The following is a 21,795-nucleotide window of genomic DNA, read 5'->3' as shown; positions in this document are numbered from 1 at the left end:
ACTCAAATTAAATTATCCATATAGTGTACCCCACTTTAGATGAATCATAAACCAACATAAAATTGTGAAATGATATTTTATTTATTTGATATGTGGATGCTTGATGTATAATACCTGATATATTTAATTTCAATTTCAGGGGAGCATATTGTTTTTGAAATAGAGTTCAAAGTTGTTCCATGGTAACATGTGTTAACTAAAATGAGTTAAGAATTTGTCCTAAATAAAACTACTTTTTATTAATAATTTGTATTATAGTCTTTTTATTAAGAATTATTCTAAAATAATTTCAACATGAAGGCGTGCAGCTGGCTCTAAGTGGCCGCGAGATTGAGAAGAATGGATCTAATATGTATTGGAGCCGCGAAGTATGATAGTTGATTTCTTTCTCTAAAAAAAAAAAAAAAAAAACTAAACTCTCTTTGTATGACAATGGTTCAACTTGCCAAATCATTGAAAGTGTCTCACTCTGTGTGACTAGGCTAAAAATTAAGCTAGTGCATTCAATAGGTGGGTCACATCCGTACACTGAATATGGACCATAGACTGATTTCACTGACCATACGTTTCACTTCCAGGTGTGGTCCGATTGATGAGTAGAGTATCTGATGCATATAAAGTAGGAAGATTTATTATAATAATAACAACAATATTACAGAAAGGTGGGAGCACACCACCTGTAATTTTATTGATACTTGAAAATTGTATACAATGGAGAGGGTAATAGACCAATCCCCTCCCCCAATTCTCATTACTAAGCATTTTATTAAAAATAAAAATTACAAAGTAACCTATGTTGCAACAATTATCCATTACTCATGACTTGAGTCTCCACAAACTTCTTCAATCTAACATCCAGCGAAGCCACAATTACAAAAAAGTTTATCTTTCATCTTATCAAAGAAGCGGTAATAGGCAATCCTCCAAGACTTCTTGAGCACTAAAATGCCACAGAAGGTCCAAAACCCCACCGCAAATCCTGGTCCCATTGCAGAGTAAAGCCAACGCATTTCATATTCTTCTTCACCTTTTTCTTCATCACCACTAACAGGCATCGGACCTTGAGATGTTTTATCGCTAACACACTTTGCAAGAGGAGGTCCACATAGTCCATTGTTGCCGATATACATAGATGGATCTTCAAGCGTCTGGAGCTGATTTCCTGATGGAATTTTTCCCGAAAACTTGTTGTATGACAAGTTCAAGTGACTTAAAAAAGTTAAATTTGACATGCTCTGTGGAATTGTACCTGAAAGCTGATTTTTAGAGAAATCAAGAGACTCCAGTAATGCCAATTTACCAATCTTGTCTGGGATCTTTCCAGTCAAATAGTTTCCAGATAAGTTTAAGACATGCAATCCCAAAAGACTTGTGAGTCCTTCAGGAATTACTCCAGATAAGTTATTTGTTGAAAGGTCCATACATGTAACCAGTGAAACTGTTCGAGTATATTCAAGCATTTGCCCCTTCATTGACACAAGCAAGTTTTCCATGTAATATGATGTGCCTTTCAGTCGAAAGTGTTTCCCATGATGCATTGTCTTCATCTCTCCATAGGTAAGAAACAGGTTCATCTTCTGCTCATTTTTCATTGAGATGAGATTTTCAAAATTTTGAGGAATTGAACCAGATAAATGATTTTCTGCCACATCAAGGAACTGAAGAGAAGTTAGGTTTAATAGCTGAGGTGGGATGTTGCCAGTGAACATATTTGACCGCAAGCACAGAATTCTTAAAGCTGGAAAGCTTTCGTCAATCCAAGTGGGAACATGACCTGAGAAATTGTTGTATCCAAGGTCGAGAGTTTCCAAACTAGCACATTTCTTCAAAGGCAAAGGGATTTTTCCTGATAAGGCATTGTTGCTCAAGTGCAATGTTTGGAGTCGACGTAACAGACCCAAAGACCTGGGTATTCCTCTTGACAACCGGTTCTCACTCAAATCAAGTGCCTCAAGGGCTACACAATTACCCAATCTCGATGGAATGATACCACTTATATTGTTTCGGGAAAGGTCAAGGGCGGTCAGGGATTTCATTCCTTCTATGGATGAGGGAATTATACCACTGATTTGGTTACCTTTAGCAGAAAAGACTTCTAAATCGTGCATTGTGGATGTAAATTTTGGTGGGATTTGCCCAGAAAATTGATTATTGGAGAGATCGAGTATCATAGCTCCATTCAATATGCAAGGTATGGGACCACTGAAATTATTCCAACTCAAATCAATGTTGGCCTGAGACTGCAGTTTTAAAATGTTGGGCAATTGGCCAGAAATATTGTTATTTGAAAGGTTCAGTGAAACAAGTTGGGATGTTAAATCCCAAAACCAGGTGGGGATGATGCCAGAGATAGTTGAGTTAGAGAGATCCAACATCTGTATGGATTTTTGTGTTCGTAGCCAAGGAGGAAATCGAGGACCTAAATGAGATGATGTTAGCATAATCATATAAAGCTGAAATGGAGGGGCCCAATCAGTGTGTGGATCAAAAACCAAAGGATTGGAAGACAAACGCAACATGTTCAGGTTTTTGAGGTTTTCAAAAAGACTTTCAGACACGTTTCCTCTCAAGGAGTTGTAAGAGAGGTCAAGAAAAAACAAGTTAGAAAGTTGTCCTAAAGTTGTTGGGATTGTCCCATTCAACTGATTGCTACTGAGATCTAAATATTCTAAGGAAGACAATCCTCCAAAAAGAGCTGCAGGGATTGGGCCCAGTAGCATGCAATCCTGGAGAACAAGTCTTCTAAGATTTTTTAGCTCAGGTAACCAATCAGGAATGGCTGCATGCATATGGTATCCATACAATGCCAGGGTCTCTAAATTGATAAGCTTAGTTATGGCTCTTGGAATGCTACCTCTTGTATTCTCATCGAAAGACAGCCCGAGAGACTCAAGTGATGTTATATTGCCAGTAGACACTGGGATTTCTCCATATAGATGACCCAAATAAAGTTGAAGTGTCTTGATCCTACTCCAACTGCCTTCAAGGAGTTCCGAACAGTTAGCACTGAGTTTATCTGCATCTCCTCCCGCATCTCCTCCCAGGTACAACTCTTCCAAGTTGGGAAGTTGTGAAAATTGACGAGGAACCTCACCATGAAAATTGTTATATGAGAGATCCAAGGACACGAGGCTACTAATGTTAGCTATCCAGTTTGGAATGCTAGAATTGAAGTTGTTGGATCTGAGATCAAGGACACGGAGAGATGTGAAATTAACAGAAGCAAGAGTTGGAGAAATATATGAAAGACTAGAACCTTGTAAGCGTAGCTCAATGAGGGAAGGAGACATGTTCATTACGTGCACCCAATCATGGCTTGCCATGGAAAGATTCACATAAGACATGTCCAGGTACTTGAGAGAAGGTAGGCTTGTCAACCACCACAGGTTTTTGGCACTCAAAGAATCTGAAGAAAGGCGCAAGGAAATCAGGTGAGAGAGGTTTCCAAGCTGATGAGGGATTCTCCCACTGAACCCTGCCGATGACAAGTTCAAATGCCTCAACTCATTAATGGAACCCAAGAAATCTGGAATTGGGATGCCATAAAAAGCATTAAAGCTCAAGTCCAATAACTGAAGATGCTTCAGCTCAACCAGAGAAGGATCAATTCCGCCACTTAGACTGAAAGCTGGATCTAAGAGGCCTCCATCATGCAAATAACTGCCGTTATAAGTGTGGAGGTCGAGTTTAAGAACATACCCAGTTATGTTGTGGCAGGTAATTCCTCTCCATTTGCAGCAGTCTGAGGCATCATCCCAAGAAGAGACAAGATTTGAGGGATCGTTGAGAGCCTTCCGAAAGGTGGTCAGAGCTATTCTCTCGGAATCCAAGCAATTACTACTCACCTTCCAAAATCCTCCCCAATATATTATCACTTTTATTAGAAAGAGGGAAACAAGAAAGCTTCTTCTCTCCATTCTCTCTCAGCAGTAGAAATACAAAATAGCTTCTTTGATAATTTCTCCCGACGCTATCCTCAATTTATAAGATTTGAAGACCGTATCCATCCATCAAGATAGTTAACTACCATTTTCTCCTAACACGTGCCATTCATATACGACTAAACAGACATCCAAGGTGCCAGAGACGAACGGTCCTGTCGAGGGCTCTGTGGGCCCACCGTGATGTATATGTTTCATCCATGCCGTCCATTTGAAAGTTCATTTAGGGCACAAAACCTATAAAGGAGGCAGATTGAAGGCTCAAGTGAATCACACCATAGGAAGGAATGGGTATTGAAAGCCTAAACTTACTGGGGGCACAAGTTTTGGATCAACTTGATATTTATGTTTTCCCTTCATCGAGGTCTATGTGACCTTATAAACAGGTTGAATGGCAGATAAGCATCACAGTGGGCCTAGGAATTTTTCAAGAGTAGGGGTTCAATCCCTAGTGCTTCCTATGGTGTGGTCCAGTTGAGCCTTCGATCTGCCTCCTTTTTAGGTACATGCCCTAAAATGATCTCTGAAAATAGATGGACGGTGTGGATAAAATATATACATAACAGTGGGCCCCACAGAACCCCTGACAGGACCGTCGGTCTCTACCTAGGTCCTCGGCGTCCACCAGGCGAGTCTCCTCAGACCATAGATAAAATGACCTGCCACTAAGGCGTTAACGGACAGCTTAGGCCAGGCCAAGCTCTATTAATTAAGTACAGCCCATGATATTAAAATTAAGTTCATATCCAGTCGGTTCATGAGGTTAAAAATCATATGCCTCAAATCTATGCTAAAAGAGGAGCCTTTGACTAGTCAAAAATCTGATGGAGCAATCAAAAGATATCGAATTAAATTGATTTGTTGGCAAAAATAAAAATTAGACAGTTTTTTGTATTTTCAACCGGTCAAAATGTTGGTCGACAGTCCATCCGATTTCGATAGATTGACGTGTTGTACAGTTTGCACTTATTTTATTTTTTATTTTAATGTGAATTGTTTGTATTTTCATTTTTTCTTCTTATTTAAGAGTGTAAATGGGATTTTGGTTAATGCAAATAGTGCTAAAACGTTTGAGAGGGTTTTAGAGAGAGGAAAAGCTTTGAGCTTTGATAGATGAGATTCCATCTCTTGTAACTTGTTTCCGTAGCAGTGCATTTTCGTTTTGTGCCGTGGCTTTTTCCTTTAATGGTACAGATCAGATGGTACGGTGTGTTACCTTTTTTTTGTCTGGTACACCATGGCTCATTTTTCTCGACTTTTGTCTTCCTACCGGTGTGGTCCAGCTGTCGACAGTCTTGCTAGGTCACTAGATCAGAGTAAATTTAAGCCATGGTCTAAGCCTGTGATATTAGTGGTGGGATTAGTTACATGCATGTCAAGTTATAGTTGACTGGACATAGATGGGTAACACACCGTCTTGCTGCGTCTGCTGCTCTGGTGAATATTTACCTCAACAAGGGCCCATTTTTTAAGACAGCCCCATTTGAATAGGAGTCATGCCTCTTTAACATGCTTGCATGCAGTCCCATCATTTGAGAGAAATCGAAGTGCTCGTTTGGCATCTTTACTGATGAGAACTTATTTGCTTATTTAAAAATAAAAAATAATTAAATTCCTATTTAAATTTAAATATTCCGATTGATAAAGCTCTAATTTTAGAGTTTATTGGTTTTAAAAACTAGTTAAAAAGCTTTTGAAAGCAAATTATGAGGAGGTTACTTGTTTTTTTTTAGAGATTATTTAGCTTAAGTAGGTAAACTTTTTAAATCATTTCCTTCTTACCCTCCTCTCTTCTTAATTTCTTTACGGTGGATTCACGTACGTGATTAGTAACTAATATTGAAGGTGGGGCTCCAAATGATGAATGGCCCACATCAAGGTGGGCTCACAAATGCACGGTCACATCAAAGGTGGGCCACACATGATAGAGGACCCACATCAAAGGTGGGACCCATACGATGGATAATGGAAGACCACATGATACAAGGTTGACATCAAAGGTGGGCTCACATGATGAATGATTACTATTGAAGGTTGGGCCCCACATGATTCATAGTCTACACAAAAGTGGGATCCACATGATGGATGGTGAACATCAAAGATTGGCCCTACATGATAGATGGCCCACATCAAAATGTGGCCCTGCAGGATGAACTATCTAAATCAAGAGGGCTCCACATGATAGACGGTCCACTTATTAGGTAGCACACCTGGATTATAACCATTAGAACTGAACACATGCAGGAAACCATTCCACAACCTGTGGTGCGTACAATCTTCCTAGCCAATATGCTACTTGTGTAGAATATCAGTTTGCGCAGTCAAAACAGTAGGCCCCACTGTAAAGCTCACCCTACTTCACAAATTAGCAGGTTGATACTCTGAAAGGTGGGCCAGTCCTGTACGTTTTATTAGATCAGATTCCAGCCGCATGTCCTGATAATGAGTAGATGGGCCTAATTTTTATTCCAGGTGATCTTCATGGTAGGGCCAACATATGTCCTATAATGAGTGGATGAACCTAATTTTTATTTCAAGTGATCTTCATGGTAGCTAGGGCCGCCCATCTCACTTGTGTCTCATTTTTCTTACCTTTCAATTATGTTCATCTAGGTGTGGCCCAGCTGTAGACGGTCTTACTGGGTTATTAGATTAGAGTAAATTTGAGCCATGCTAAAAAATGAGGGCTATGATATTAATGGTGGGAATGGTTGTACATTTGTGCATCTCAAGCTATAATGGTCTTAGACAGGCAACATAAGGAGTCTCGCTAGGTCTATTGCTCTGGCGTGCACATTCACCTCTGCTATGGGCCCACTTTTTAAGACTGAGCCATTAGGACATTGCAGATATGGCAAATCCGGACCTCATGAATCTTCTTGCCTGGTAGAGGAGATTACCTGTATCATTTATGTATTAGTAACATCAGTGCATCGTATCAGACACGCTGATGAGACTGGTGTGATTCAAGTCAAAATCAAGATGTCGTCATTTGATTAGGAGTCAAGCCTCTTTAATGTGATCTTGTATGCGGTCCCAACATTTCAGAGAAACGAACGAGCTCATGTCTCTTTAACGTGATCTTGTATGCAATCCCACCGTTTGACAGAAACCAAGAAAAATAGCATAATCTTTAATAATTTCCATGTTGATATTGTACCATTACATCAACGGTATCACTCATAGACCCCACAATGGAGAAGTCACGGCCCAATAATCCAGCCCATAAAGTCATGCAAACTACACATCATGGAAAAGTAAGATAGAAAATGGACATAGACAAGAAAAACTCAAATTGGTATCTCCTTCAAGGCCTATTACGTGGAAGTCATTGAATGTATAGGAATGTATAGGGAATAATATATCACAGCTAATAATGGTTTTAAAACTCGTATGAGTCCATTGTGACTTATCTGAGTTGACTCAGATTCGGAAGCATCTGATCTAGTTCCACACCATGAGTCAACCCTTGAGTCACTACTGACTCAGCCGAGTTGGCCTATTCAGCCCTGTCTTGGGTGAGTCCTGACTCAACTAAAGACCGAATAAGTTAGTCTAAGTTGCGAGTTTTGTAACCATGTACCTACAGCTTCTATAATTAAAATGGAAAGGAAAATGTTAATGTATTTCCTTAGTACAGCTAGTGATCCTATCCTCAGATGTAGCCTGGGCCGCGGACACTTTCATGTCTAAGATGGACCAGAGAAGGCCCGATCGAAGGTGGAAGTGATTAGGACCGTTGGAACGCTAAAACAAGCATATCTTGCGAATCGAAACGAGTTATTCGACATATCATTTATGATTTTGAGGTAAGTGAAACTACTTTAGCCACCGAACCTAGCTACGCTAGGTTTCCGATGCCGGATTTGCGAGATTCCACCAGATTAACGGTCTAAAATCCTTTTTAATTTTGTTTTTACTATTTATAGTGACTTTTAGTTCCATTATAACTCTTGATCCTTTGAGCTTTAGGAGTCGTGCCCAACATGAAAATGGCGTAGAAAAATTTGGAGAATAACGTGATTAGGCCAAATTGGACACTTAATATTCTTAGCTGAAAACCGTGATGTCCAGTGGAGATCATGACCGTCTATAAATACTAGGTTTACTATTTATAGTAAGTCATGTTTTTTTAGGGAGCCTAAGTTTGATTCTTAAACTTCTTCCTAGGTTTAGTATCACTATTTAAAGGATTGTAAATTTGTTTTTATCACCAATCAATTTATTTTTGAATCTATTAAATTTTATTTCTAGTTTCTATTTTTCCCTCATAGATTGGAGGAGTCCAAAGAAGCTCCATGGACTTGGATTAATTATCCCCCTTGAGGAAGACGGTGATCGACCTCACCACGTCCATCCCTGCATCATCCTTTGTGGCGTTTCCATGTGATCCAGGCCATGGGTCTAGTGGACATTCCCTGGATGGACCATGGTCCCCAAATATCCCATATTGGAAGATCCTAGCCACAATTCTGATGTGAAGTTGAACAATCCTACACAGCCCAATTGAAGATCATCAACTCAACAATTATCTTTTAGTTGTGAAGTCACTAAGAGAACTCAAATGGTTACGAAGATTTGATAAGAGTATATTTGAGCCCTAGTCTAAAATGAGGTCCATGATCTAGACCGCGGGAATGGCTGTAGATGTATGTTAGGCTATAGTGAACTAATTGGGCAACATCTAGTCTTGTTGGATCAACATCCATCAGCACTGGGATATTGCAATGGCACATCATGACCTATGAAAATGAGTTGGAATATTGCAATATTAGAAATGAGTCCGTATAATGAGAATATTTTATCTTACAAGCAGTTAAGCATGGATGGTTGTCATTAAAGTCAAAGTCAATCAATCAACATTTGAGCGGGACCAATGCTCCTTTAATGCCATCGTGTTCACTACCCCACCACGCCAATAAATGAAGACTTATAACACACTCTTTAATAAGTTCAAAGTATATAGATAACATTCATCAATAGCATAACATGGATACATTTAGGTGCTTCCAAGCAGCCGCATTCATAGGCTCGACTAATAATCAACCTCATAAAGGAAAGGTAAACAAAAAGATAAATATCATGTCGGAAAACCTTATTTTGTTTCTTCCCTAGAGTCTACAGTTGGGAGAGTCCTTAACATAGGGAGGGATTAGATCTAATGAAAAATGATAAAGGATGATGCAATGGACGATTTTAAAAGTCTAATTATAATCCAATTTTAAGGAGTTTTGGTGGAATCAAACGTCCTTTTATTATTTTTAATAATTTTTATTATTTCAAAAAAGATTTCTATTTCTACTCAAATTAAGATCCAGCGCTTCTTTATGTACAAAAGTACATTTGGTACATTTTAAGAAGCACTTTCATTCAATAATGTAAATTTATTTCTCGGTTATAGAGATTTTTGATGTAGAGCACGTGCGACCAGAGAATGACCGATCAGAGGCGGAAGTGACCGTGATTGACAGTCGAAACTACATTTTAATTTGTGAGATTTCATCAGATTGATGGTCGAAACTACATTTTAATTTCGGTTTTACTTTTATAGTAAAAACGAAATTAAAACGTAGTTTTCAATCATAACTCTTGATCCTTTGGGCTTTAGGAGTCATGCCCAACATGAAAAAGGCTTAGAAATTTTAGGAGAATAACGTGGTTAAGCCAAATTAGACACTTACTATTTGGCTGAAAACTATACGTCTAGTAGAAATCATGACCTGCTATAAATAATAAGTTTACTATTTATAATAAGTCACGAATTTTAGGAAGTTTGAGTTGGAGTTTGATTCTAAAACTTCTTCTTAGATTTGGTATCACTATTTAAAGGGTTGTAAATTCTTTTTTTTAAAAAAATAAAAAAAATAAAATTATCAACCAATCTATTTTTTGAATTTATTTCTATTTTCGTATTTTTCCTCATGGATTTGAGGAGTTTTTGTTTGGAGACTAGAGAAGCTCCGTGGATTTAGAGTTATTATCCCCCTCAAGGAAGAGGGTGATCAACCTCATCATGTCCATCCCTATGTCAATTTCTCTCTCCTTGTTTAGATTCCATGAATGTAAAATCTGGCAAATATGTTCAGTAGGTGGGTTGCACATTATATAAATAAACATATTTCAGAATCTCTTTATTTTTTGCAGCTGTGGCCTATCTGATGATCTCATAGGCTTGGCATCCATGTTGCTGGATGCTTGTTGATCGCCTCTGATCCCACACGCATGTTCCTCATTTTCCACTAGCAATGTGCCTGTACATTCAAAGTAGACCTGAGCTAGTGCAATTATCATGGTGACTATGGTCTTACACCACCCAACCAACATGTTACGCACACCGTTGAAACATAAGATAATTCTCCGCAATTGAAGAATTGGGGCATTTCCATGCCATTCAACCCAGAATGGTTCCTTAATTCTTGACCGTGTAGCAAATGGATTGGGGGTGAAGCACCCAGCTCCATATCTACATTACTAATCTAAGTAATTTCTCTCTAGCCAGTTGGGTTCGCAAGTGATATACTTAGCCCAACAATGTAAAAATGCTCCGCTTGGGCTGCATCTCCTGGTTAGGCTTGTTAGACAGCTCACATACCTTGCATAACTAATATACCTAGTATAACTTGTTTCCATAGGTAGAGGATTTTGAGTTTATTGTTTTCCTTGTATAAATAGTTGTAATCTTTATATATTCAACCCCATTGGGTTGTCTCAAATACAGAAAACATTTTGGCTTCACTGTTTTCATGGTATCAGAGCCCTACTGATCCAAATCCGGCCACCCCCTCGTCACCGGCCCCACCTCCTACCAGATCCGGCCCCTCCTGCATCAGAAAACCCTGCTCCAGGCAACCCCTGCACTCCTTCTGCATTATCTCTGCTGCGTCAACAGATCCGTCCGCCCATTCCACACCCCATCCGATCTCCCCAAGCCCATCCGCTCTCCCCAGGCCTGTCTGATCGCACACCCTGGCTAATTCCCTGTTGCGCAGGCCCGCACGCTCCCTCCCTGCTGCATCTCTGCTACGCCCCTGCTGTTGCACTGCGTCCCTGCTACTGCGCACGTCCCTGCTTGAAATGGCCAAGCTTATATGTCCTTGGGGGGGAGGGGGGTGTGAATAGGACTATGCAAAATTTAAAATAAATACAGCGGAAATAAAGAAAGTGAGATAGCTAAATAAATTAATACACAATGCTGAATGCAATCTCAAAATATTGATTGTTCTAAGGACAACCATGCACCATAAAAATGGCAGGGCTACCTAACTAGAACAATTAGAGAAACTGAAGCTCAAACTAATAAAGAGATAGCAAGGAATAAATTGCAGAAATATAGATCTAAACTATTACAACATTCCCCACTGAGCTTTGAAATAAAATCATTACAATTATTCACATTCACATATATATCCCACAAATGAATAATTAAAAATATTAAATATAAATCACACAACCACAAAACACAAGGGATTATAGTGGTTCGCCTGTGTGTACACCAACTGTTACTAAACAGCCACACAACACTACTCCACTCCTAATATCCTCACACGGGGGTTATCGGCGTTCACTATCAAAGATAGGTTTTTCAGGTTCACTCAAAACCTTTATAATTGTGTCTTTCTCACATACCTTGTATAACTAGTATACCTTGTATAGTTTGTTTACATAGGTAGAGGATTCTGAGTTTATTGCTTTCCTTGTATAGATGGTTGTAATTTCTATATATTCAACCCTATTGGGTTGTCTCAAATATAGAAAAAAATTTGGCTTCACTGTTTTCAAGGCCTATATCTCATACACGGGCCTGAAGTCCTAGCAAGAGAAATGATCTTGACTTGGGACGGGCCTGGTTAACCCAGACCAATTGCCACTCTAGTTCTCAATTTTTTGAAAGGACTATATACAGAGTGTTGAAGTTTTCATCTTTGATATGATATTTCCAATAGAATGCAGCAAAGCCATCCACTAGTTTCCTAAGCCAACACTTGTATAAATCCAGTCATCTGCACGGCAACACATGTGCCAAGATGCAATATCATATGGCGTTGCCCACACAACCCCAGCGGTGGGGTGGTGATCATGTTGGGCCCACCATGCATGTATGTGTTTTATAACCACACCATGTATCCATTTTGCCAGCACATTCGGGGACATGAACTAAAAAACGAAGCAAATCCAAAGCTCAAGTGGACCACACCACAACAAACGGTGGTGATTGAATGCTTGCCATTGAAAACTTCATAGGAGCCACAAAAGTTTTGGATCAAGCAGATATTTATGTTTTAGGTTCCCACTTGATCTTCGGATCCACTTCATTTTTAGATTCACGCCCTAAAATGGGCTGGCAAAATGAATGGATGGCGAGTATATAAAACACATATATCATTGTGGGCCCCACTGTGCCCAACACATCTCCACACCACTGCTTGGGAGTTGGTGTGGGTGACACCACCCATTCGGCGTCCATGTTCAGAGGACGCTACCCTCCGCGCCAACGATAATAAAAAAGAGGGTTGCTAGAATACACCTGGTATATCAATGAAGGATGCACAAGGACTTTAGCCTTTGGATTGAGTTCATTTCTAACGATCCAAATTGTTTTAATTTGATGGTCACTCTCACCTTAGACGAGTTGTATGAAAAAAATAAAACTTCTTAGATTGTTATCTTTTTAATCATTTCACTCTTTTCTTTTCATTTAGGGCCGGTTTGATTTTTAGATGCAAGTGTAAATACTTGGTTAATTATGACACGTTCACCCGTTTGGAAATTTTTGGCAATTCCTACCTTGGAAACCGGTTCACAAGTGTTAGTTAAAATTTTTGGACCTCATGGTGATGTATATGACATATCTGTTCCATCCATCCATTTTACCACAACATTTTGAGATATGAGCCAAAAAATTATATAAATCCAATTCTCAATCGGTCCACACCAAAAGAAATAGTAGCCCTTAGAAGTTTTTTACAGTAAGTGTTTGATTCACTTTTTTCTGTGGCATGGTCCACTAGAGCTTTGGATATGCCTCAATTTTTTGGCTAATGCCATAAATTCAACTGGCATAATGGATTAACGGTGTGGATAAGTGATATGCATTACAGTGGGGCTCACAGATATTTTGCAATGTTCTCAATTTTTGTGTCCAAAAAGTAGGTAGTCAAATCAAGCACAGGTGAACATGTTGTAAATGCACATTAAAATAAATATTACCCCCTTTACAGGTATTTACCCCTGTACTAAAAAATCAAACAAGCCCTTAGATCATCTCCATGACGTTTAAGTAATCAAAAGGTTAAATCGAAGCGAGATGAGAACTCGAGGACGAGTTTTTTTGAAGTGGAGGGGACTAATGTAAAGCAGGTCGCGGATACTTTCATGTCAAAGATGGACCAGAAAAGGCCTGATCGGAGCGGAGGTGATCTAGATTGTCAGAACCTTACAATAGGTGTATCTCGCAAACCAGAATGAGTTACTCAATGCACCCTATATGCCAGGTTGATCACGTCAAATTTGTGAGATTCAGTTGGATCGACGGTCGAAAATCCATTTTATTTCCATTTTTACTATTTTTGTTAAGTTTTAGTTTGATTATAACTTTTCATTCTTTGAGCTTTAAGAGTTGTGTCCAACATGAAAAGTGTTTTTATAGTAAGTTATGAATTTTATGGAGTTTGAGTTAGAGTGAGATGCTGAAACTTCTTCCAAGGTTTGGTATCACGATTTAAGGGGTTGTAAATTCGTTTTTATTATCTACCAATGAAAATTTGAATTTATTAGAATTTATTTCTATTCTTTCATATTTTTTCTCGTGGATTCAAGGAATCTCTATGAAGAGTATAGAGAAGCTTCGTGGATTCAGAGTAGTTATCTTTGAGGAAGACGGTAATCGACCTTATCACGTTCATCCTTGCATCAATTGATATCAGAGAGAGAACTGTCCTTGGACCGATGATAAATAACTAAGGTATAGACAAAAATCCTATGGATGGTGATTCAGAGATGTATTATTTTTTGGAAAGAATGGAAGCTTTCCACCGGAAAAATCAGTTAACCATGCAAGGGCCGCAGGCAACCTTCAATCGTATTGCGAAAGCACTAATTTTGCTCCAAGCACAAGGCGATGCTCAACCGCCCATAGTCGTTGTACGACACAAACTCGATTTTCGAATAACACCACCCAATGATGGTAAATCGCAGGTCATCACTTTGATCGTGAGGAAGACGTTGTACATGCCAAAAGTAGAGATAGATATACAGCGGCGTGACATTTTTCGAACGAGATGCACTGTAAACCAAAAAGTCTGTAATGTGATCATCGATGTCAGGAGTAACGAAAATCTCGTGTCGAAAACAATAGTAGAAAAGCTACAACTCCATATGTTATTAGATTGATCAAAGAGGTCAACAAAATAGAGGTAACCGAATGATGTCGTATATCTTTTTCCATTGGTAAATATTATAATGACAAAGTAATGCGTGACATAGTCAAAATAGAAGCTTGTCACATGTTACTTGGTCGACCATGACAATAAAATATTGATGCTACGCATAAATGCTAAGATAATGTATTTATATTTATTAAAGACAGTGAAAAGATTATCCTTATCCCTATGGGAACGAAGAATCAATCCAAGACTTTTAAAGTGGAGGGTCAACAATCTCTCATAACCGAACATAATTTTGTTAAACAACCTGAGGAAACGGAAAATGTAGATGCATTAGTTAAAAAAGAAAACTATATGGAGCTTGTGAACATCCTAAAGGATTTGAAACTAGTGTTGCAGGACTTAAAGACGATTGTGATCAATGAATTCCCTAATAAATTACCTCCCATACAAGATATACAAAACCACATTGATTTTGCCTAGGGGCAAGTCTTTCTAATTACCCACATTATTAGAAAGAATGTGAGATCTTGTAAGTACAAATGAAGGAACTGATCCATACTAGTCATGTCAAGGAGAGCATGAGTACATATATTGTGTCAGCTCAAGAGCATAATGTAAAGTATAAAGAAAAGGTTGATAAACATCGGCGCTAGAGATTATTTGAGTATCATGAGCGAAGTCCCTAGAATAATTCGAGGATGATTTTTTCCCAAGTGGAGGGGTCTGATGTAGGATGTGGTACCGATACATTTCTAGCATGGTTGGACCAAAAGAAGGTGAACCGTAAATTGGACATAGCTTTAGATCTACGTATCGTTACGGGGTACACAACCTATCAGTGATAAAAGGTGTTCGATGCAGGCGACCAAGTTATGGTACATCTATGCAAGGAGAGATTTCTGACTGGGACTTACAACAATTTGAAGAATGAGAAGATTGGATAAGTACTAATTCTCCGAAAGATCAATAATAACACTTATGATGTTGATCTTCCGGATGACATGAAGATTTTGCGTACTTTCAATGTCGCTGACCTGACCGTATCATGAACCATATTCGGACGAGTTCTTTTGAAGTGGAATGGACTGAGGTAGAGCGGGTCGCGGACACTTTCATGTCCAGGATGGACCAGAGAAGGCCTGATCGGAGGTGGAGGTGATACGGACCGTTAGAACCTTACAAGTTGTGTCCATGCCGAATTTGCAAGATTCCACTAGATCGACAGTTGAAAATCCATTTTATTTCCGTTTTTACTATTTATAGTAAATTTTAGTTTGATTATAACTTTTCATCCTTTCACCTTTAGGAGTTGTGTCCAACATAAAAAGTGCTTTTATAGTAAGTTTCGAATTTTGGGGAGTTTGAATTGGAATATGATGTTGAAAGGTTTGGTATGACTATTTAAAGGGTTTTTAATTCGTTTTTATTATCTACCAATGAAATTTCAAATTTATTTCTATTCTTTCTTATTTTTCCTTGTGGATTTGAGGAATCTCTGTGAGGAGTGCATAGAAGCGTCCTGATTCGTAGTAGTCATCCTTGAGGAAGGTGGTGATTAGCCTCATCACGTTAATCCCTGCATCAGTACACAACCGACAGAAGACTCGTATCAATTCCCATCTCAGATTGGTACATTGGCCTATCAAATACATCATCAAGAGATGGCTCTATCATGTACATGTTCTACTAGCTCTACCATATCAAGGCATTAGGCTGGGTCCTCGGTTATTTCAGGCTGTCTAAGATATGGCTGTGCCTCATCCCCCTCCACGTGTTACTAATGTAAAGCTATCTAGACAGTCTGTGGGTCCTACTATGAATGGGGCATATTTGTTAAATCACAATGATCAACAAACCCTACCCATCCCATTAACAGGTATCAAATGGATGGTTAAAGTTAAAATAGCGCGTGGTCCAAATTCAAAGGAAAAATAAACTCTTGGCACGCATGTGGCCCACCTGATGATCAGATTGATAACTGCTTTGATCCATTCCGATGCATGTAGCCTTCCATGTTGGCGCCCATAGTTCGAAGACCCGTCCAAGTTTGAATTGATACAGTGAAAGTTTTATTCTCTCTAACCATGATATCGGTGGTTTTCTTTTTCAGGGGAGAGTTGTGACCTCACCACTAGTAGCTTTATTGATATGACGAACTGGCTGTACAACCATTTGGGTGGATGCCACAAAAAATAATCATCAGCCCTGGCGTGTATATATATATATGGAAAAGGTACCATGCGCTCGACCTCACAATTAGCTCCCGTGAGGTCGAGCTGTGTGGCCCCACCGTGATGCGTGTCGACCATCAACACCGTGCATTTGATGGATACCCTCTAAATTATGGGATATCCCAAAAATCAGCCGTATATGGAGCTCAGGTGGGCCATACCATCTAAAATCATGTGAAACACAGTTAAAACATATAAAAGCACTTGGTGGGGCCCACCTGAGTTTTGAATGCTGCTGAAACTTGGTCTGAACCCTCATGCAAGTGTGACACACATAATGGATGGGCTGGATTTGCAAACCACATCTCAGTGGGCCCAAAAAACTGACTATGAATGTTTTAATGGTGCACGGCCCCTCCCCACTTCTGTATGTGGTGTGGTCCACACAAGTCACGGATTGACTTGATTTTTAAGACCTAGGCCCACGTTGGAATGGTGCATCTGACTGATGGGTTAGATGTTCGAAACGCATCACGGTGGGCCCACACATCTCGACCTCATGGGAGGGACTCGTGAGGTCGAGCGCATAGTACCTTTTCCCATATATATATATATATATATATATATATATATATATATATATATATATATATATATAAACAAAAAAAATAAAAAACAAAAAACGAGAAAATGGAGCTGAGACGGGTTAAGAAATAACCCAAAACAGGTCCTTGCCAAAATGTCCCCAGCTACATTGAAAAGGCCCAAAGCAGCTGACTCAACCTCCGACTCCAGTAGACGATAACATCCCCTGCCATTCACATCTCCTCGACATTTAACAGGACCACGCCTAACACATTACACCCTCTAGTTGAAACTGCAGCCACATTTAGGCCTCATCTAGACGGTGGACAAGCTAACTCCCTCTAAGAAAAATACAGAGCATAGAACAGAAGGAGCAGTCACATTACCACAGAACCCAGGCAACAGCAATTAACCCCCAGCTGCATAATACACATAACCCTGACCCCCTAGCTGCACATAACAACAGAACCCACCCCTCAGCAGCCATCCGCCCGCTGACACTGAAAAAACCAGCAGCAAAATCCAATCAAAAATTTTCTGCTATACAGCAAGAACAGGCAGCATTCTGAATCCGTTGAGACCACCAGAATGCATGAGACCTGGAGCCAATGGCTCTGCAGGTGTCCTGAAGAAAGATGGACCACCCATCAGGCCAAACAGGCCCACCACCAGGCCACCCATTCACCCACTGCCTTGACAGAATGTCTTCCTTGCCTTCGAGATAGAGTTGTGGCTATGTGGTTTCCCTGAATTTCATGTCACCCTAGATTCCAATCATAACCACTTCCCTTAGACAACAGCTACTTCCCAAAAAAATCCCCCAAAATCAACATCACAACACCTTATTTCACCACTTTCCTGAACCTTGGTGCCCAACATTTCCCTGCTATTGAATCCATCATGCCAACTGACCACATCAACAAATGCACCAGCTCAAACAGAGCGTGTTATTGAAACTAATTAAGGGAGAAAGGAAAATTGTCTTCATAGAAGCAGCACCTGGCACCTTCAACTGGGACAGAAGGAATCTGACAGCATCAGATACAATACAAGCGGACAGCACCAAGCCTGAGACAGGAAGAAGGAAAACAGAGAACCCTCCATAAGGGGTGGGCCACTGAGAAAACAAGATTCAACAGACACCCAAAAAACATCAGAGACAAACAACCTCACGCTACATCTGCCAAACCCTCCCACTCATGAGGCACATCCTGTAATCTATATGTGGAATTGCAAAGGACCTTGCAATGCATTGGATATGGAGATCAAAAGAACTAGATAGCATACCTTACTCTGATGGGAATTTTAGCTTCAGTTGATGTGTTGGATTGAGGACCCAGCCCTGTTTTATAGTTATAGAGGGTAGTGGTTTGAAACCATCCAAACATCTTCTCCTAAAGCTCCACACGAATTTGGTAACCCCGGTTCAACTATAACACTGCGTGTGAATCACAGTTGTCGCACACCACCCCTCACATGATTTTCTATATGCATCACAACTTAGTGGGGTCCACTGGTACACCCAATTACATTATCCAACACCTAGGACAATATAGACCGCTGATCAATAAGGCCCACCTTATAGAATTCTTATACATCCACCCCAAACAAAGCATAAGGCAGGTAGCTGAGCACTGACAGGTACAAAGTTACCTGAGAAAATCTCCAGCTAATACCAACCATATACAGACCTAATTCTATAACACTTCTGAAGCCAGCCAGCCACAACAACATGAAGCACCAAAGAAACAGCACTGCACATTGACTACAACAGCCCGCACCAAACTAGAAGGAGGAAGGTCAGCCACATCTGATCAAGACATACCCGAAGCTGTAAAAATCACAGCACAGGATGGCAGCTAAGAACTCACTGCAGACACCTTCTTGCATGATGCATTACCATGACACCAGGACCAAACCAGCCGCCAACTGCAGGATATCGACCACAATTAAGGTGGATTATAATCATCTACAACATGTTGTAGGTAGTGCTTACAAGATTCAAGCCCTGTTGGAATGAGAATCATATTCAATTAAGGAGGTAGCTTTCTCAAAACCTTTTTAAAAAGGTTCTGGATATCCAGATTTATCAGTAGCAGCAGCATTACTTATAACAATCAGGCATGGCAGCAGCCTCCTCCACCACAGCATCACAGAGCATTAAGGGGATGACCCAAGCAGGGGAAATTGGAAGAATAGATACAACAGAAACCACCATTGACTGCAGCTTAGCTCGAACACACCTTGAGGACTTTCCATTACACCAACTCAGCGCCACTGAGGACGTCCAACAACAGATACTGAGAACATCATCATCCAGGCCCTGCGCCTGCTAAAACCGTTCCGAACAGAGGCAGTCACACCCTCATTCCAAACCATCCAACAACAGCTAGCCACTCCCAGTGCTTCTTCAATGATTGACACTCATGCATTGCAATGCACTTTCACAGGCCCTGAATTTACACACACCCTTCCCCTACCCACAACACACGGGGCTTCAGCATCCTTAAAACACATACACCCCTGTCACCTGCTTACAAAACACACATGTGCGCGCGCGCGCACACACACACACAAATTTAGAGCGGGTCGAGGACACTTTCACGGCAAAAATGGACCAGAGAAGGCCTGATCGGAGGCAGAAATGATCCGGACTGTTAGAACATTAAAACAGTCGTATCTTGCAAACTGGAATGATTTTTTCGATGTATCATATATGATTTTCCCATCGAGGATTTGCAAGATTTCATCAGATCGACCATCGAAAGTCCTTTTAATTTCGTTTTTACTATAAATGGTAAGTTTTAGTTTGATTATAACTTTTGGTCCTTTGAGTTTTAAGAGTCATGCCCAACATGAAAAGGGCTTAGACAAATTAGAAGATCATTTTTTATCATCAATCAATTTTTTCCAATTTATTAGAAATTATTTCTATTTTTATTCCTCGTGAATTCCAGGAAGCTATATGAGGAATCCAAAGAGCTCCATGGATTAGGAGTAGTTATCCCTAAGGAAGACGGTGATCGACCTCATCACTTCCTTCGACCTCATCACTTCCTTCCCTGCGTCACACACACACTTCCTTCTAACAGCTCACCAATTACATTTAAAGATAGAATAACATTAAAAAAAATGATGATAATAATAAATAAATAAATAATCAGGCCAGACACAGAGCCACCACTGGACAGAGAACTGCGAAACAGAAGACAGCAGGGAGGCAGACATATATAAAAATAAAAAAATAATAAGGGACTATTGGCAACCTTTAGCCCTGCCAACCTTGAATGAGAATTTATTGACAGACTGCAGATCCCTCCCCTATCTTGCTCCCAACTAGCATCTATACATCCGAAACATCCAGTCCCAAACAACTAAACATCTGTTCAAACCATTGGCATAGAAACAGATCAAGTATCTCCTACTGGGTTAGCCAAAACCAAACTGAGCTCTACCTTTCATCTATATCTGGGCCGCCTGTGATCACCAAACATAATCATTTAGCTCAGTCAATTGAATCAAAGCTCAACATTTTATGCTCTCAGCCATCAGAATCAACCTAAGCGACTTGATACCTAAATGATGCCAACAGCAGCACTCGTATATAAACATACAGATTTCTCCCTGCATAGTCGAAACCAGCGAGATGAGAAGGTGCTGAACAGGAACCTGCAGAACTGAGCAGAGGGCTACTAATAAACAGACCTACTCTTCACTAAATAGATCAGCAGGGCAAGAAAGAACCCTGATTATTTGCTAACAAAACAGGGCTTGTAAGAAATTATTACTTCAAAGAAATGATAAATGATGAACAGGGCTTTCAGTTGGAGAATCAATGAAAAAGCTCAACAATGAACATGTCTGTTGATGAAAGCCTATGATGATCCAATCAACATAGGCAGATAGATGGGGGTCTTGAGTTTTTAAAATGGGCTGGCCTACATAGTTGTTTTCCTGGCCAGGGCCTGATCCCTATCAAATGCAGGGACTTTCCACTGGGACATCTATTTCCTGTAACCCTAACTCTGTGGGGCCTGCCATAATGTATGTGTTATATCCACTACATTGTAGATCATGTTAAGTGGACCTTTTTGGACCAAGCATGTTCACATAAAGACCCAACTGGGACATGACGTAGATCGAGATGCTTGCCACATTGTCATATGTATTATCATTTACATCTACAGCCTCTCCTTATGCTTAATGCTTGTCGCTTTATTCTTATACCCTAAATAGTTGGTATTTCTATGGTGGATGACCATGTTCAGGCCCACTAGAGGGATGATCAGAATCCATTGACTATCATATATATATGTATAGAGGTCAGACAATAATTCTTACTATGACAAACAAGATAATTGTTTGGAGAATGCAAAGAATGCCAAGGCATTCTCCGTACTCACTAACCAAACTCTCTACATATGACAATAGTTCAACTTGCCAAATTATGGGAAGTATCCCACTACATATGTTACTTAGTCCAAAAATTAAGCCAGTGCACTCATTAGGTGGGTCATATCCATACATTAAATGTGGACCATAAAGCGATTTTAATAACCATACATTTCCCTTGCAGCCGTGGCCCAAATGAAGAGTAGAGCAGGAATATTTAAAAATTGATCAGCAGATGAAGTGGGTAAAGCAAGAATATTTATTCTATTATTTTTACAGAAAGGTGGGAGCACACCACTTGTAATTTTATAGATACTTGAA

At 39.9% G+C, this 21,795-nt stretch overlaps 3 protein-coding genes across 3 annotated transcripts in view; all 3 read right to left on the bottom strand.

Moving 5' to 3' along the window:
• Nucleotides 1-796: 796 nt before the first annotated feature.
• Nucleotides 797-3,025, bottom strand: LOC131224728 (receptor-like protein EIX2). Its single transcript, XM_058220044.1, has one exon. The coding sequence runs from the start codon at nucleotides 2,787-2,789 to the stop codon at nucleotides 849-851; it is 1,941 nt and encodes a 646-aa protein (XP_058076027.1). The 5' UTR covers nucleotides 2,790-3,025; the 3' UTR covers nucleotides 797-848.
• Nucleotides 897-21,795, bottom strand: part of LOC131224724 (receptor-like protein EIX2) — a 190,394-nt gene continuing 169,495 nt past the window's right edge. Inside the window, exon 3 of the mRNA XM_058220039.1 lies at nucleotides 897-1,027. The gene's annotated coding sequence lies outside the window, so the exon portion shown is untranslated. The remainder of the gene's footprint in view (nucleotides 1,028-21,795) is intronic.
• LOC131224730 (uncharacterized) overlaps nucleotides 18,993-21,795 on the bottom strand; it is a 52,885-nt gene continuing 50,082 nt past the window's right edge. Inside the window, exon 5 of the mRNA XM_058220049.1 lies at nucleotides 18,993-19,011. The gene's annotated coding sequence lies outside the window, so the exon portion shown is untranslated. The remainder of the gene's footprint in view (nucleotides 19,012-21,795) is intronic.

Source organism: Magnolia sinica, chromosome 14 (assembly GCF_029962835.1).
Source record: "Magnolia sinica isolate HGM2019 chromosome 14, MsV1, whole genome shotgun sequence".
NCBI lineage: Eukaryota > Viridiplantae > Streptophyta > Magnoliopsida > Magnoliales > Magnoliaceae > Magnolia > Magnolia sinica.
This window is presented reverse-complemented; position numbering and strand designations above follow the sequence as displayed.